This window comes from Metarhizium brunneum, chromosome 7 (assembly GCF_013426205.1).
Source record: "Metarhizium brunneum chromosome 7, complete sequence".
Classification (NCBI taxonomy): Eukaryota; Fungi; Ascomycota; class Sordariomycetes; order Hypocreales; family Clavicipitaceae; genus Metarhizium; species Metarhizium brunneum.
Genome location: NC_089428.1, coordinates 1,739,022 through 1,754,435, shown reverse-complemented (window position 1 = coordinate 1,754,435; position 15,414 = coordinate 1,739,022). Strand labels below are relative to the sequence as shown.

General features: G+C 54.7%; 7 protein-coding genes across 7 annotated transcripts; 4 read left to right on the top strand and 3 right to left on the bottom strand.

Moving 5' to 3' along the window:
- Positions 1-80: 80 nt before the first annotated feature.
- Positions 81-1,256, bottom strand: yteR_1 (Unsaturated rhamnogalacturonyl hydrolase YteR; the record flags this gene model as incomplete). The annotated part of the gene is made up of 1 exon (XM_014688291.2): positions 81-1,256. The coding sequence occupies one exon, from the start codon at positions 1,254-1,256 to the stop codon at positions 81-83; it is 1,176 nt and encodes a 391-aa protein (XP_014543777.2).
- Positions 1,257-1,788: 532 nt separating this feature from the next.
- Positions 1,789-2,303, top strand: G6M90_00g110820 (uncharacterized protein; the record flags this gene model as incomplete). Its single annotated transcript, XM_014688292.1, has 2 exons — positions 1,789-1,895; positions 1,952-2,303. 2 exons carry the CDS (start codon positions 1,789-1,791, stop codon positions 2,301-2,303), a joined length of 459 nt encoding a protein of 152 aa, XP_014543778.1.
- Positions 2,304-3,052: 749 nt separating this feature from the next.
- G6M90_00g110810 (uncharacterized protein) lies at positions 3,053-3,995 on the bottom strand (the record flags this gene model as incomplete). Its single annotated transcript, XM_014688293.1, has 2 exons — positions 3,053-3,804; positions 3,899-3,995. 2 exons carry the CDS (start codon positions 3,993-3,995, stop codon positions 3,053-3,055), a joined length of 849 nt encoding a protein of 282 aa, XP_014543779.1.
- Positions 3,996-6,161: 2,166 nt separating this feature from the next.
- PIF1_1 (ATP-dependent DNA helicase PIF1) lies at positions 6,162-8,084 on the top strand (the record flags this gene model as incomplete). The annotated part of the gene is made up of 1 exon (XM_014688294.1): positions 6,162-8,084. One exon carries the CDS (start codon positions 6,162-6,164, stop codon positions 8,082-8,084), a length of 1,923 nt encoding a protein of 640 aa, XP_014543780.1.
- Positions 8,085-9,072: 988 nt separating this feature from the next.
- Positions 9,073-9,303, top strand: G6M90_00g110790 (uncharacterized protein; the record flags this gene model as incomplete). Its single annotated transcript, XM_066131815.1, has 1 exon — positions 9,073-9,303. The coding sequence occupies one exon, from the start codon at positions 9,073-9,075 to the stop codon at positions 9,301-9,303; it is 231 nt and encodes a 76-aa protein (XP_065987923.1).
- A 3,144-nt stretch (positions 9,304-12,447) lies between these two features.
- G6M90_00g110780 (uncharacterized protein) lies at positions 12,448-13,376 on the top strand (the record flags this gene model as incomplete). The annotated part of the gene is made up of 3 exons (XM_014688295.1): positions 12,448-12,558; positions 12,619-12,688; positions 12,745-13,376. The coding sequence occupies 3 exons, from the start codon at positions 12,448-12,450 to the stop codon at positions 13,374-13,376; spliced, it is 813 nt and encodes a 270-aa protein (XP_014543781.1).
- A 259-nt stretch (positions 13,377-13,635) lies between these two features.
- Positions 13,636-14,688, bottom strand: vlmA_7 (Fatty acid hydroxylase vlmA; the record flags this gene model as incomplete). Its single annotated transcript, XM_014688296.1, has 1 exon — positions 13,636-14,688. One exon carries the CDS (start codon positions 14,686-14,688, stop codon positions 13,636-13,638), a length of 1,053 nt encoding a protein of 350 aa, XP_014543782.1.
- Between the last annotated feature and the right edge of the window lie 726 nt (positions 14,689-15,414).

Below are 15,414 nucleotides of genomic sequence, written 5' to 3'. Positions count from 1 at the left end.
CGTTCTTATTTATGCCGGTACATGTGGACTCGTATAAAAATGCCGGGCATTTTCAAATCACAACACCTCGCAACATGTACTCACGCCATCCTCTCCACCTCCAACGCGGCCAGGACAAAAGCCGACTCCCCTAGCAAACTGTTTGGCACAAGAGACCGTGTGGTATAGTACTCAAAGGAGGCGCTGGAATTCAGGCTACACACAGAAACCGTCTTGTCGAAGCCAATCGTGCCGTTGCCCGTGTCGGTGACAAACCGGCCCACGGTGTAATTGTACGCCCGCAGCGCCGTGCCCCTGTAGTCGGGCGTCCGGCCGCACAGCAGCCCCGTCCGCAAGGCCTTGAGGATGGCGAATGTGAAGAGGGCGGTGCTCGAGCTCTCGAGGTAGTTGGCGCCGACGCCGGGCAGCGTGACAATCTGCCACCACGCGCCAGTGGCCGGGTCGGCGTGGCGCACGAGCGCGCCGGACACCTGGACGGTGATGTTCCTGACGAGGGAGCACAGCGCGACGCGGTCGGCGGGCTGCTGGGCGGCGTCGTCGTCGGCGGCCGCGCACGCCAGCTGGTCCCAGGCCTGCACGAGGCCCGCGAGGAACCAGCCGAGCGAGCGGCCCCAGACGTAGGGGCTCGCGCCGGTGGCCGGGTCGGCCCAGACGGCGGTGCGCGACCAGTCGTAGCCGTGGACCAGGAGGGAGGTGTTTTGCTGGGTGCAGCGGTCGCGGAGGAGCTCGACCTGGTGCCTCGCGTCGGAGAGGTTGGCGCGCGGCAGGGCCGCCATGAAGGGCAGCAGCGAGAACATGCCGTCCAGGTAGCTCCATTCGGGGTAGACGTAGTACCACAGCCCGCCGGCCGGGTTCCGGGGCTGCAGGGCGAGCGAGGCGTTAATGGCGGCGTAGGCGGCGCGGGAGCGAGCCGTCACGGGGCCCGCGTGCGATGCGAGCGCCGCGTCGATGGCGGTTGCGAGCGAGAAGCGGTCCAGCGGCCGCGTGGCGGCGTACGAGGCGTTGGCGAAGCTGGCCGAGGCCTTGTCCAGTACCGACGAGAGGTAGCCGCCGTATCTGGCCTTGGCGGCCGGGTACTGCGCGATGGCGTATTCGAACGCCTGCGCGAGGATGCCGCTTTCGAGGGTGCTGCTTGCCGCGCCCGAGTCAACGATGCCCTGCTGCCGGGCCATGATGCTGTCGAGCATTCGCGTCGATAGGGCGTGTTGGGAGGCGCAGGCCGTGGCGGCGAGGAGCCACGCCGGCAAGAGACGCATGATTATTTGTTGTTGCTCGACAGTTGAACGATTGGAGAGTGCAAAGTCGAGGGTGGCAGGTTAGAGGTGCTGCCGCCGCGGATTTCGTGCTTGCTTCTATGCGACCTGTGATGCTTTCGATGTGTGCACGATGCACTGTGCTGTGTGTAAAACCAAGCCCATGTTGAATACCGGTGAAGCGTCTCGAGCTTCCCGCCCAATGGCTTTCATGTTATCATTCGCGGGAGTGATTGAATCTCCATGGAGACTGTGACGTCGAGTCGGTATGCGGACACCGACGGCGTGTTTTGTGGAGTTGGTAGCTGGGATTTGTGCATCTCCAGACATGGAGCGTGATTTATGCTCAGCCGTCCGTGAACCACTTGCACATCTTGGCATGCCGTCCCAACGTAGAGGTAAGGTTTGTGAAGAACGGCACTGAGCACCCCGTGCAAGTTTGTTTCAAATACGGAGTATTTGCAAGCACATACTTCATCCTCGTCCTCGTCCTCCTTCATCTCATCTATTCCCTTGGCGCCTGCCACGTCCCACGATGCAAGTCAACACCCCGCCCTCCGTCAACGTGGGCGTCCTCATCCGCCGCCCTCCACACGCCGTCTTGGAAGCGCTCGCCGACCCATCCATGACCACGCGCTTCTGGTATGTACACCAAGTCGTCGGGACGCATGAGCCAGGGCACAACCCTGACGTGGGAGTTGGAAATGTACATGTATGTACGGCGTCTCCACGGCGGTGCACGTCGACGCGGTAGTGCCCGATCATCTCATCCGCTTCCGATGGGGCATGTACGACGAGGACAGCCCGTCCACTGTGGAGTTTCGTATTATTCCATGTCCCTGCCACGACGGCACTGCGTATCTGCGCGTCGTGGAGACGGGGCTTCACAGGCCACGGCGACAGCCAGCTCAAGAGGGCGGCCGAATCCACGGCGGGCTTCACCTTGTGCTGAGCGCGTTGAAGGCCGCGCCGGAGCACGACGTGACGCTGAGGGTGACAACAGGTGCGTTTCGGTCGGATTTGAGCGAGCAGCAAGGTCGGGTGGTGTGATGACGGCCACGAACGAGGACGAGTTCGAAATGGTCGCACTAGTGACATGTTCGCCGGGGACTGGACCATGGAACCCGGGGCCATGTCTTCGTTGCTCTGCGTCTTGGCGGGGGCTGTTGTACCCTGGCCAAACGAAAATAGCAAAAACGAATGTCCACGTTTGTCGACTTGGTATCTGGCATTTGTTTTCCTTTGCAGTACTACTCGAGCCGAAGTGACAAATGCAACCTCGCTGGCGGCGCATATCAGACAGATTCCGTCCGAAATCATGTCACCTTGGGGGGAAATCAAGTTTGAGCAAATTGCACATGTGTACCTGCATATGCTGCGCAACAACACGAACTCTGCTGCCGGAGCGGAGGCACGCTAGTGGTTGAAAAGCTTGGCCTGCATCCATGGGGCCCTCCATCATGGGTATCCGGCAATGCTACACCGCAGCCACGCCGATGCACAGCCAGCTCGGGCAGGGTAGCCTTGCGTTTGCTTCAAGAGGTTCTGCTTGAAAAAAAGGGGGGCCAAGAGGCAATCGTTTGTCTAGCGGTGCACAACAATACGGCTAGATAATGGCTCACAGTGCAATGCTATATCGGTCAAGGCTGTGGGAATTATATACGATTCATTCTATGTAAAATATTCTGAGCCTGTAATATCCATTCGCCCGGTACGGAGTATTATAGCGTACAAGATGTAAAAAACAACCAAAAAAATAAGAATAACAACAAGGCTCCGGTCATTATGTTCATTGCTCTTCACGTGCGGTCTGGATTCGCCACGCGTAGCGTAGGGGTGGTGTCCTTTTCCGGCAGAAACTCCAAGCTGCCAGACCTGTTTCTCCACGAGTACAGGCCGTGGGATCTCGAGTCGGAGAAGGGGTTGGACAGGTTGTCCAAGGAGCTCCTAGAGGTGCCGCCCGACCGGCCTGGCGTGCTCACGCTCGCGGCCGCGTCGCTGTCCTTGTCGTCCTGCTTCCGGCGGAAGAAGAACCAGATGATGCCTATGGCGATGATGGCGACGCCGCCTATGCAGCCAAAGACGATGCCCAGCAGGGTCGGCACCTTGATTCCGCTGTCGTTGCTGTTGCTGCCCGAGGAGTCGGTGTCGCCCGTCTGCGTCGGCATGACGGTGACGGTTCGCGCCACGCCGTCCACCGTCGTGACTTGCGGCGAGGCGGACGGTGCCGGCGTAGATGAAGCCGATGACGAGGCGGAATCGCTCGCCGATGAGGGTGTGGATGAGGCGCTGCTGCTGCTACTGCTGCTGCTGCTGCTGCCCTTGGTGCCCGCTATCAAACTCGCATCCACCAGCACGTAGCTGTATCTGCTTTTGCCGCCGCACATGTCGAACGGGTACCCGGGGCAGGGGAGGCTGCATCCGTCCTTTTGCGACGCCTTGTCGGGCGTGTAGTTTGTGCACCAGCAGTTGCTGGACTGCATCACCGCGTAGGCATACTTGCCCTTGCACGTCGAGGTGCACTTTCCCGAGCTCTGGTAGATATCGGCACCTGTTTGAAAGAAAAAAAACTCACGGTTAGTTTACCCAGCTCTATAGAAAACTGAACACGAGAAATGCATTTGGCAAGGGCGGTTCCGCCGTACTTGGGCTAGAGTCAGACGTGTTGATGTCTGCACATAGGTTCTGTGCCGAGCACAACGCCGCGAGCAGCGCCAGGCTGAGCACCCGTGAGGCGACCATGTTGTGATGGATGGAAATGTCCCACGATTGGAAAATGGGCAAAGAGGAGGGAGGAAAACAGAAAAAACGAATAAAGTAAAAGAAACAAGAAAGAAATACCCGCTCGTCCCGTCTAATCCGTCATGACGCGATGGAAAATGGAAGAACAGGAAGAGAAAGGTCGGTCGGAGAGGCAATTATTGTGTGAACAAAAATACGTGCTTACGGCCGGAGGCAGCCTGTTCCGGAACGAAGCCGAATCCCCTCCCCTCCCCCTTGCTTGGGATCCACCGCTGTGCCTGTCGTGCCTTGGAAGGTTGGCATGGCGTGAACTTTAACACGAGGGGTAATGATGTGTTGCACCGCGTCAATATTTTGTTGATTGCTGTCTTTTTTCCCCTCTCTCTTTTTGTCAAGCGGGAGCGAGGATCCGGCGGTGTAATTGGCTGGGCGTTGGGGCCAATTCCTCTGTCTCGCCTCGCAGACGGACGCCGTGGCTCTTCGTCCTGTTTACGATGCACAACTTTCTTCATTTACTCTGTGGGCCGCAGCGCGATTGATTGCACATGTGTCAGGAACTAGGGGCCGGTGGCTGAGTTTGTGGAACCCCGGGTGCCGTCTGGTACGTCCACACACGAGCCGACGGACCAGACATCCTTCAGCAGGACAAGGGGGGATGTGCAACACCAGCGCCTCGCCAGGAATAGTAATCCGCGCACTTGACGGTATTCTTCACCGGCCGGACATACAATAGGCCGTGTCGCGCCCGTACGATGGAGCCCAACATTCAAGCTTCCCAAGATGGCGCTAAATGCAGATCGCGATCCATTGCGACACCAAAACATTTTCCCCACAGAAAAAAAATTGTTTGTTGCCTGGCTCATGACAAACGACATAGCTGCGTGGTTTTTGTTTTCTCGCCAATGGGTTATCCTGCATTCATCTAACAATGCACGGATGCTCATCTCTTGATTCGTCCTCTCAGAACCGCTATCGTTGCGGATACCATGCGATCATAGATTCTCTTCTAGACGCGACTTGGCTGGTTACTTATGTGTAAATTCATGTGCTTTCAATGTTCTTTTACTAGATTTACCAGACCCTTTATTCGAGTTACTAGCGCCAAGGGTATTTATTACCAAAGCAACACTGGCGTGTAAGCTAAGCAAATACTAGGCTTAACCTCTTATCCCAACATAATTTTAACATCTATGTCGTCTCTCATTGCCAGGTATACTCAGCGTCAAGTAGAAAGGCTCTCGAGCAAGTAACAGTAATCTTGGAGCTATCAAGCCAGAATTCGGCATCCAGGTGAGCTCCATTGAGCACCTCGGGCGGAACAGATGCATTATGGTCAGATAAGCTTGCGACCCAGTCACTCATTCCGGACTGGATCTGCCCCGTTCGGTGGGTTTCGCACTCTGCAAGCTAAACGTCTGGTGCCGTTGCAAGTTGATATCCAGACTCATTGCATTATTCTGTTCTGCAGCAGGTCCATGCGGTTCCATGCGATGCGTACGGCTCTCTCGACGTTATATTGACGGGACTCTCGAGCTTCTCCTATCATTTCATTGACGTCTTAATACGCACAGTGTAGCTTCAGTGCATCGGCGCATCCTCACTCGATGATCTTGAAGCGACGGGAACGTCTGGTAGACGCTATAGCTTAAGAATAATATTTCCACCGGACGTCTCAAACATATGCCAGACGGCAAGTAATAGTAAAGCCGCCGCCTTTGGCACTGAACGAACGCTCTCACGCTACTACTAGCAACATGAATCACAAAAGTCCACCGAATGCATGGCATGCATTCACGGAAGGCAGCGAGGTCCTCCCAGCGGAGTATATTGACAACTGGCGTAGCGACCACTACGAGCATCAAACGATATCGTGCAAGAAAACAGAACCAGCGAAGGAGAACTCGTTGAACGACATAGCCTCGCTGTTGAGCTCCCGAGTTCGTCGCTGCCTATCTTGCTATTGGCCAATGGGTCCCTCCCAGCCTGGCAGACCATGAAGGCAAGGCTACATGCAGGTGTTACACCGGGGCTTGTGGGTCGTGCCGCTCCGTCACAGCACTAACATCGGACCAGTTGCGCCACAAACCACACACACAAGACCTGTACCTCATTTTTCTGCCACCAGACGACCAACGTTGAAATCTTAGGGCAAGAGTTGCCGTCTCCATGGCGCCAGCCAGACACCAAGAGGATGTAGGGCGAAATGGCGAGCATTTCGCTTCTTCAGTCGCTGCCTACGAGTCGGATACTGACTACAGCTGCATCTCGCTCGACTCCGACGACTTTGACTTCCCCGTTGTCGAAGCTCCGTCGAGCATAGAAGCGCAGAACGGAGCTGGCGTAACCGCCTCGATCGATGCGCAGCGGGCGCTCCCCCCGGCAGATGAACAGGTCCAACTGCTGCAAACTGCAGGCAATGGTGTCCAGCCACATGCGAACCAAGGAGACTCTTCAGCTCGGGGGGAAGAACGTGTCGATAACGCCGAACCTGAGCTGTGCCAGGAGCAGCGGGAACTGATTGATCTGATTGTCAGTGGTCGCAGGGTCTTCTTCACAGGCTCGGCAGGATGCGGCAAGTCCACTGTCCTCAAGGCTGCCGTCAGGAAGCTCAGAGAATTGGGCAAAAGAGTCCACGTCGTGGCGCCGACTGGCCGAGCAGCCCTTGAGGTCGACGGTGTGACGACGTGGACCTACATGGGATGGACTGCCAACCACCACAAGAAGTCGATAAACGAGCTGAGGGACTTAGTGCGCGTTAAAGAACGTGGCTATCTCAAGAAAAGTCATAACCACACCAACGTGCTCATTATTGACGAGATAAGTATGATCGAGAACCACCACCTGGAGCGTATGAACATTTGTATGAAGGAGGCCAGGCGATCGGTGCAATTCGGTGCGGATCCGGATACTTGGATTGCTCCGTTTGGCGGAGCACAGGTCATCGTGACTGGTGACTTCTGCCAGCTGCCTCCCGTGAAACCCTTTCAACATTGCATCGTCTGCGGGAAGAAGATGCAGGCTGACGATTACGAAACCGAGTACAACTGCCCGGAAAATCATGGGCCATTCCAGGAGTCCGACAAATGGGCCTTTAGGAGCAGGGCGTGGGAAGAATGTGAATTTATTCATGTGGAGTTGAAACAGATCCACCGACAGAAGGATGAAGGGTTTCTTAAGATGCTGCAAAAATGTCGACTTGGGATTCCACTCTCCATGGATGAGACGAATACCTTGATGGATCATAATCGTCATGTCACCAACGCTACGCGGCTCTTCCCAACGAAGACGGAAGTGTCTGGGGTTAATGAAAGAGAGTTTAGGAAGCTGGAGACTCAGATATACACATACCAGGCTTTGGATGGGTTTGACCCCAGGGGCCACAGGAGGTTGAAGTACCTCGCGAGTCACTCGAACTGGATGACAGAGAACCTCGAGGATCACCGTCTAGAACAAACAGTGGAACTAAGGAAAGATATGCACGTGGTGCTACAGGTCAATCTTGACCTCCGGGCGGGGCTATGTAATGGTAGTCAAGGAATTATTGTCGGATTTGAAGCCTATGATGATGCCAAGCGCCCCAGAGCCTGGTCAGGACAAAAAGAATCGTCTGGGCCACATGCGGAAAGCCCGACGATTTACGGGGAAAATGCCCCCCTCAAAGAACAACAAGTAAGGAGTTTCATGAGTCGGCAGAAAGACAAAATGTGGCCTCGAGTGCTCTTTCATCACAGCGACCAAAGGCGGACTAGTTGTATACGGACTATTTACCCAGAATGCATAGTCAACGAACGAGGTGACAAAGAGCCTTACGCGCTCTTACACCGTACGCAGATTCCCCTTACGGCCGCCTGGGCCATGACCATCCACAGAAGTCAGGGGATGACGCTGGACCGCGTTATTGTCGACCTGACGAGGGCATTCGAAGAGGCTCAGGTATACGTCGCCTTGTCGAGGGTGAGGGGTCTGGCTGGGCTTAAGATTAACGGTAGCTCGCGGGGTCTGTCGGTTGGGCATGGAGGCAACGCCGACGTCATACGATTTCTCAGGGAGAAGTCGATCGCATCCGACCTCCCGCCTTTAGAGCCTTAACCATCACTTGAGCTCCTAGCTCTTAAGTTTCAGCTGATTGTCCAAGGCGAAACCGCAATCTGGCGGATTGCGTCTTACTTCTCCTGACCAATGTTGACGGCTGCTAGCTGCAAGAGAAGACGACATGCAAGGCCCCGAGGTTCGCAATGCTGTTCGACTTGACTTGTTGAATGGGATAGTAGTATCATGGCGCTGTACGCGCTCAGATGATGTACTGCAACAAAGCGCTAATCGTCGAAGAAACCATGGGTCTACTCCAGTGCAAAATGCTGTCATAGTCGATGGGTTTCGTCAGGTAAACCCCATCGCGCTTGAAGCTTCTTTTTTTTTTAGGCAGTGGCGATGAGCTTCAACAGCTTCAACACCGGCTTTGGCACGATTGGCAGCAAGCTCGTGACGCGGTAAAAAAAAACCCCAATCTCTTAATATATATTTCATAACATCTTTGGGTATTATTTTCTCATAAAATGTAATCAATGGTATATATAACCCCACCATACCCGGACCTTGATGACAGCCGCTCGCCTAATGAAGATGCAAAACACCTCACCCAAGGTCATCGTTCTAGCCCTGGTTTACTAAACCAATATCTTGCACTAGATGGTTCACGAATTTCGGCTCTTGCTAGTGGCGCAGTAAGGATGCGAGCGAAATCGGCCACCAGACCGTTGAACTGCTTCTTTCAGCCAGTGCATGTGCCATGCCACCTCGGGCAGACAAATATCAGCTTTGCACAAGACACCACGACTCTCTTTGCATTCCCAGGTGTATGAGCGGCTAAAGCTTGACGAGTCTTCGGTTGACGCCAGGACGGGTGGCCAAGTCTGCCGAGCTGATACTCCCCTCCCAACTCCAGCCTGCCGCGCTGGCGGCTCACAACATTGAGGACGGCCTGGCTCCTCGCGCAGTCGTACCTGGCCTTGCCATCGGAGTCCTGATTCCTATTTCTAATGTCTACTACGGCCTTCGTATTGGAGTCGTCATCTAAATGTCCATGGCCTCCAGTCCGCTAGGCTTCGCAGGATTAAAGCTCGTCTTGCGATACATCACGGTGCCGCTTCTGCCCGCTAAGAATGTCTTGCTCGTCAGCGTGGCGACGACTACTGGCGCCGTGCCTGTCACTATAGGCTTTATCGGGGTGATTCCCGCTCTGGAGTATCTCGTTGGACTAAGGGACAACAGACCGTTGATACTGCCATGGGAGAGGCTGGTGCTTTGAAGTATTTCTCTGTGCTTCTTTGATCTCGTCTTTGCTGCTTGGCTGAGGCCGCATTTCATTCAACGGCAGGATTTACCTTGGCCTGGAGCCCGTGTTACCACTAATTTGATACATACTCTTCACCACGGGGCATCGACCCTTCACGCGGACGGGGATCCGACACCAAACATCTCACCAGAGCAAGACACAATGCCGCACGGCCTTGAACTGTTCCAAGGTGATCAGTCGATTCATTCGCAGCCCCTGCGGCGGTCAAGGTTCGCTACTCAGGCCGGTGGTGGGAGAAATTCCTTCCTAGTAGTGTTGCATTTACTCTTGGTACAAGCGACTAGTTGTCCTGTCCTACGGGGACCTTGGGTATCTGAATCCAAAAACTACCATTGCGGTGGGGATATACGACACATTATCTTTCACTATAACCCGTGCCATTGGTGGCTTTCTTTACTAGACGCAAGGCGGCGTAATGATAGGAAGGCAGGACATGTCATAATCTTTGCAAGTGGACTATTACTTGGGGAGATTCTTGCCAGCCTTGTCGCAGTTGCGCTGACCGCAGCCGACACCCTTGGCTGGGAGGTGTGAAGCTCGTAGGGGTGAGTATGGCCACGGACAAGGATTACTTCATTTAGAGAAGCAAATGGTTGGGTTGAATAGATGGGCATTCAACAGATTAGAAGCTGCATGCGTAGTCCCAGATCCTTTGCCGCCTCTCTCCCTGTTACACGGTTGGCAGTGTTGGCACACAACAAAGGGCGTTAGGCCAACAAAGGTTACACAACAACAAAGGCAACGGTCACGAGGCCCGAAGTCGGTCACAAGCGAGGGCTGCTATATCCCCACACGCTAGACTTTCTGCAAAGATTTTCCAGGGACAATCTTCTCCAAGGCATGTCTCAGGCACACAGCTCTCACCGACTTCCTGTATTTATAGGGACCTTCTGTCTCTGAAGGCCTGGTACTAAACTGAGGAGCTTTAATAACCCAAAGTCGATTATTATAGATTGAATTGAACCTTTCGTTCCAAGCCCGGTTACCCTGCCCTTGTCACCCTCCCGCAGTTGTGCAGCGTCTCAATTAAACCCTACCATCGTTCAGCAAGAAATCTTTCAATCTGAAACGGCCAAGTGATGAGAAAGTCCCGAGACTCACTTGACATCCTTGGAGAAGATGGTCCCGGGAAAATCTGTGCAGAAAGACTAGCATGTGGAGCATATCAGCGCGATATCTTGCCTCCCGGGAGACAAGTGTATCGTGCGTCAATCTTCACACCAGTTGATTTTTATAGGCCTATCAACGGCCGCAATGTTGCATAGCCACCTAGGTAAAAGGCGTCTTTGGGAACAGTGCTCAGAGGCGGGAGGTGTCTGAGGGTTACACACAATAGTTTTGCAAAGACAAAATAATGCAACTATTGTGTGATATGTGATCAAAATGCGGAGGCGGACCGCCGGTGACAAAGGAGTTTGGTGTGTTGTGAAGATACCCTACTATCGAGACTCATACCATGATTTGGAAAACTTCCGAGCAGCCTACCAAGTAAAAGATAGGAAGCCGCCATTCTTTCATTGAGCCTTGCATTGCATTGATAGTGTAAGTTCAATGTTGTCAGACTTTTCTGACTCACGCTAAGCAACTTACTGCGGCTGGAAGGCCGTTCGCCGTGTTGAGCAGCTCCAGTTCGCTGAACATGTCTCCCATGATGCAAGCCCCAAAGAAACTGCTCTAGGTTGGTATTAACCCCAGAGGGCTGTGTTATATTTGTCTGACTTTTCGTCCAGCTAGGCAAATAACGTTCGACTCCACGGTAGCCAAAGAAAAGAACACTATCCAGTAGCCGCATGCATCATTGGACCTCCAGATATTTTGGCCCGGAAAGACGGCACTCATCAACCATGACCTCGCATGACGCAGAAACAGACTTGCTTCTCGTCGAAATGGCTCTAAAGGGAATGGCAGCCGCCGGTATGCCGCATCGGGTGAAGGCCGGAGCACCGGTCTACTAACAAAAGTTCGTGGACGCGCTGGTGGAGCCCTTTTGTTTTCCTAACTTGCAAGTAGTGAATATGCGGCCATATACGGATGTGCCTTGGAAATCAAAGTGGTCTAGCAAAAGCTCTGAATCGTGGATGGGATTGCTCCGTGGCCAGCGGGCAAAGTAGAACCAATACATGAGATTCCCGATCTGCGAGCGCATCTGGTTAGAGAATTCGATCTGAACGCCAAGGCTGCAAGGCGATAAGGATGTTGCATCTTGTCATCCTGTGCAACGAGAGGTTCCATGGCGCGCAGATGGGCCCCTTCTAGGTTGCTTGTTAAGGTGTTAGTGTTGCCTCTTTTGTAACTAGTTATGCGGCCTTTACTATCCAGACGGGCAAGTGTTGCAATGGCAGCCGGTTCCGTCCAAGCTACTCCAGCCTATCGGCTTGTCCGGAGCGCTTTTTCGTGCTTGGCGAGCCAACTTGGCAGTTTATCAACGGGGCCAAAAAAGGCGACGTTGATGAATTCAAACACCATCGTGACTGGCTCTCTTTGTTTGTAAGACAGATTTGACGCGTATTCTATTATTCTATTTTGAGCATCTTGGTGCCGCTATTATCGTGGCGCGTTTTGATATTACTCAGGGGTGATGCGCAACCGTGGCGGCATCGGTCACACATTGTGATGCCGCGCCCAGGGGCAGAATTCCTCCCCGTCTACCATTGTTCCGCAAACAGACACGTCCCGCGGGACTATTGGCGATTCCCGTGCCACAAAGGATCAGTTCACAAGGCTATTTTGAGAATATTGTATTAGTATGGGCGGATCCCACCCCGGCTCGCGGTGGATTGGTATCGTGGATGCTCATCCACCACCTCTCCACCTGCGCTGCTGAACACCGAGGTCTCACCGTCCGTCAGCATTCCTTCCACGAAGCTTATTCATTGGGACCTTGGGAAATTTTTTCCCCTCGTTTTCGAAATGGCTATATAATCGGGGTGTTATGGCTGCTGGATGGATGTTGTGTCCGGCTGAACAATCACTTGTTGCTACTCCCAACTGTATACACTCGCTCCAGTGGACGTTCTATTCTCAAGAAACTTTTTGAAAAATTAATATCCATACTTGTTTATCCTTTTCTCAGGTATTGTTTGAATATTCGTCAACATGAAGGCCTCTCAAGTTCTCGCTGCTGGCGCTCTCGTCGCCCCTGCCCTGGCTCAGAACCGCACCGAGATTGTCACCATCACCGACACTGCTTATACTACCTACTGTCCTGTATGTGTTGGACTCGGCATATCAATATGTCCCATGGTCTGTGTGTGCTAATCTTGTCAGGTGCCTACCACTATTCCCATTGGCAACATGACTTATACCGTCAGCAAGGCTACTACTCTTACCATCACCAGTACGTTGGCCCTTCTCCCTGCTTCCTTGAGACCATGTTGCTAAATCGTACTGTAGACTGCCCTTGCACCTTGACCAAGACCGGCTGGTTCAAGCCCACGGCCACGCCTACGGCCCAACCCGTCTGCTCCGGCGGTGAGGATTGCGGCCATGGCGGCAACGGCGGCGGTAACAATGGCGGAGACCATGGGTGCGATGGGGAGGATTGCGGCAGCAACGGCGGCAATCCTGGGGGTAACGGCGGCAACGGCGGAGGCAGCGAGTGTAATGGAAAGGACTGCGGTAACAATGGCGGCAACGGTGGCAACCCTGGAGGCAATGGCGTCAACCCCGGAGGCAACGGTGGTAATAATGGTAATAACGGTGGCAACGAGTGCAATGGAAAGGACTGTGGCAACAACGGCGGTAACCCTGGAAGTAATGGGGGCAACCCCGGAAGCAACGGCGGTAACCCGGGAGGCAACGGAGGCAGCAACGGCGGCAGCAACGGCAACCCTGGCGGCTCTGGTAACCCGACGCCGGCGCCCCAGGGCGGCTGTGACGAAAAGACCGGCGCTGGCTGCCCTGCTGTCCAGACTGCAACCGGTGCCCAGCCCACCGGTACTTCTGCCGTAGTTGCCGGCGCCAATGTCAACGGCCTGAGCGCCGGAGCCATGGCTGTTGCTGGATTTGCCGCCATGATGCTGTGAGAGGCATGGTGGAGATGAAGACATCTACTGATCAAGTAGTACACATTTATAGAATGACGCTCGTACACACATTTTAATAATAGATTTTTATTCGTACATTTCATAACGGGGATATCTCTTCTATGCTCAACACAGGAATTGCAACGCAAAAACTTCATCTAATCGAGCCAACCGGAAATTCCAAGGTGCCGGCCTTCCAGCCCTCGCCGCCTTCTTTTTCACCTCCAACCCTTCTGCACGGGCATCTCCACATGAGCACTCAGAAGAAAATAGGCATACTCGCCTGGTTCTCGTAATCAACATTCGTCGAGCCACACTCAATCCGGTCCTTGCAGGTGCCAAAGACGCGGTCCCACAAACGGGTCTGCTTGCCATAGTTGCCGCTCGACTTCCACCCCTTGCGGTGGTGCAAGTCATGGTCCTCGATAATAAGCTCAGCGTCAAACATGCGCAAAAAGACGGTAAGCACATTCGGAGGCGTGGCGTGAAGACGCAGGCCACTGTGGCCAGCCAGCTCCGCAAACACAACGTACTGGTGGCAGATCCACCACTCGTAAAAACCCATCGGCATGCCCATGAGCTTCATAGAAAAGTAGGTCAGCAGCGGGATGCCGGCAATGTCGAAAATCTCCTGCTCGGTGTCGGCGTACAGGGTCAGCAGCGGGTTCGGGTGCTTGGTGAGGTGGTGGGTGCGGTGGAACTGCCACAGGCCGCCGACCTCGTGCATCAGGCGGTGGTACCAGTAGAACCAGAAGTCGAGGACGATGCCGTAGAGCCCGGCCTCGAGCGGCATCCACCACCAGCTCATGTCGGCGGGGGCCTCGGACGCGCGGTAGGCGAGGAAGACGGTGAAGACGGGGCGGAAGGTGGACGTCGAGACGAGCGAGCGCATCACCTTCCAGACGCCGACGTCGGGCACGCCGTCGCGCTCGTGGGCGTCGCCGTCGAGGAAGCCGTGCCGGTGGCCCATGGCGCGGAGCATGTGGATCTCGCGGATGGCGATGAGCTTGAAGGCGACGCTGTAGAAGAGGAAGGCCTGCAGGGCCGTGAGGTTGACGCCCGTGTAGTGGACGTAGAGCTGGTGCAGGGCGAGGGGGAGCGCCGCGTGGACGATGACCCAGCGGTGCATCAGCCAGTCGGACAGGTAGGGCACCTTTTCTGACTTTTGGTGCACGGGGATGTCGTCGTGCAGGTTGGTGGGATGCACGTCGGTCATCTCGTAGAACCAGTGGGCGAGGTTCCATTGCCGGCGGTCCTTGGTCCGCCAGGTAGACTTCATGGAGTCTTTGGGGTTGGGCTTGGTGTCGGACATGGTGGCCGCAGGGTGTCTGTGTCAAGGGCCGATGCCTTTTGCTTGCTAAAAAAAAAAAAAAAAAAAAGGAGCAAGCTGGTTCACAGACGGCTGTGTTGAGTTTGTCTGCAGTGTGAGGCGTTGTTCTTCTGCTTCAAGTTGCAGAGACGCGGCGGCCCGGCCGTAATTATATGCGCGACTCGCCACTGGAGTCTGACTCTCAACAAGGTGTAAACCTAAACTTGGTGGTGCGTTTGTGGAGAGAAGACGCCTGGCGGGACGGAGCGCCGGACCATCTCTGCCATCCTCAAAACATGTGAAGGGGATCAGGCCTCTCGTCAAGCGACAACCCCAGGTTTTTGGCTAATGGCCTTCTTGTCCAGATGCCCCGGATTGGATTGCGAGAGTCTCCGGATTTGACGCCCCCCCCCCGCTGCGTCATGTCTATGTATTTCGCGTCCTGGAACCAACATGCGGCGGCACAAGGTTGGCATGTGCAGGGAGAGTCGTTGGACATCAACACTCTTCTCCCTCCCTTGCAAGCCCTTGCTTCTACCTGGCCACCTGCTTGCTGCCGTTGTGATGAACCATCCGGCGGAATACGTTGTCACAGCCTGGGTTAGGTGTCGGGCACAAGACGCAGACAGGAGCCGCCTTTTGCAGCCATCATGACCAAACAGTTGAACTTTTCAGCCTCAGGGTCTGGCCTCATTGTCTCGCGCCCCTCGATGCCATGTGGACGGATCG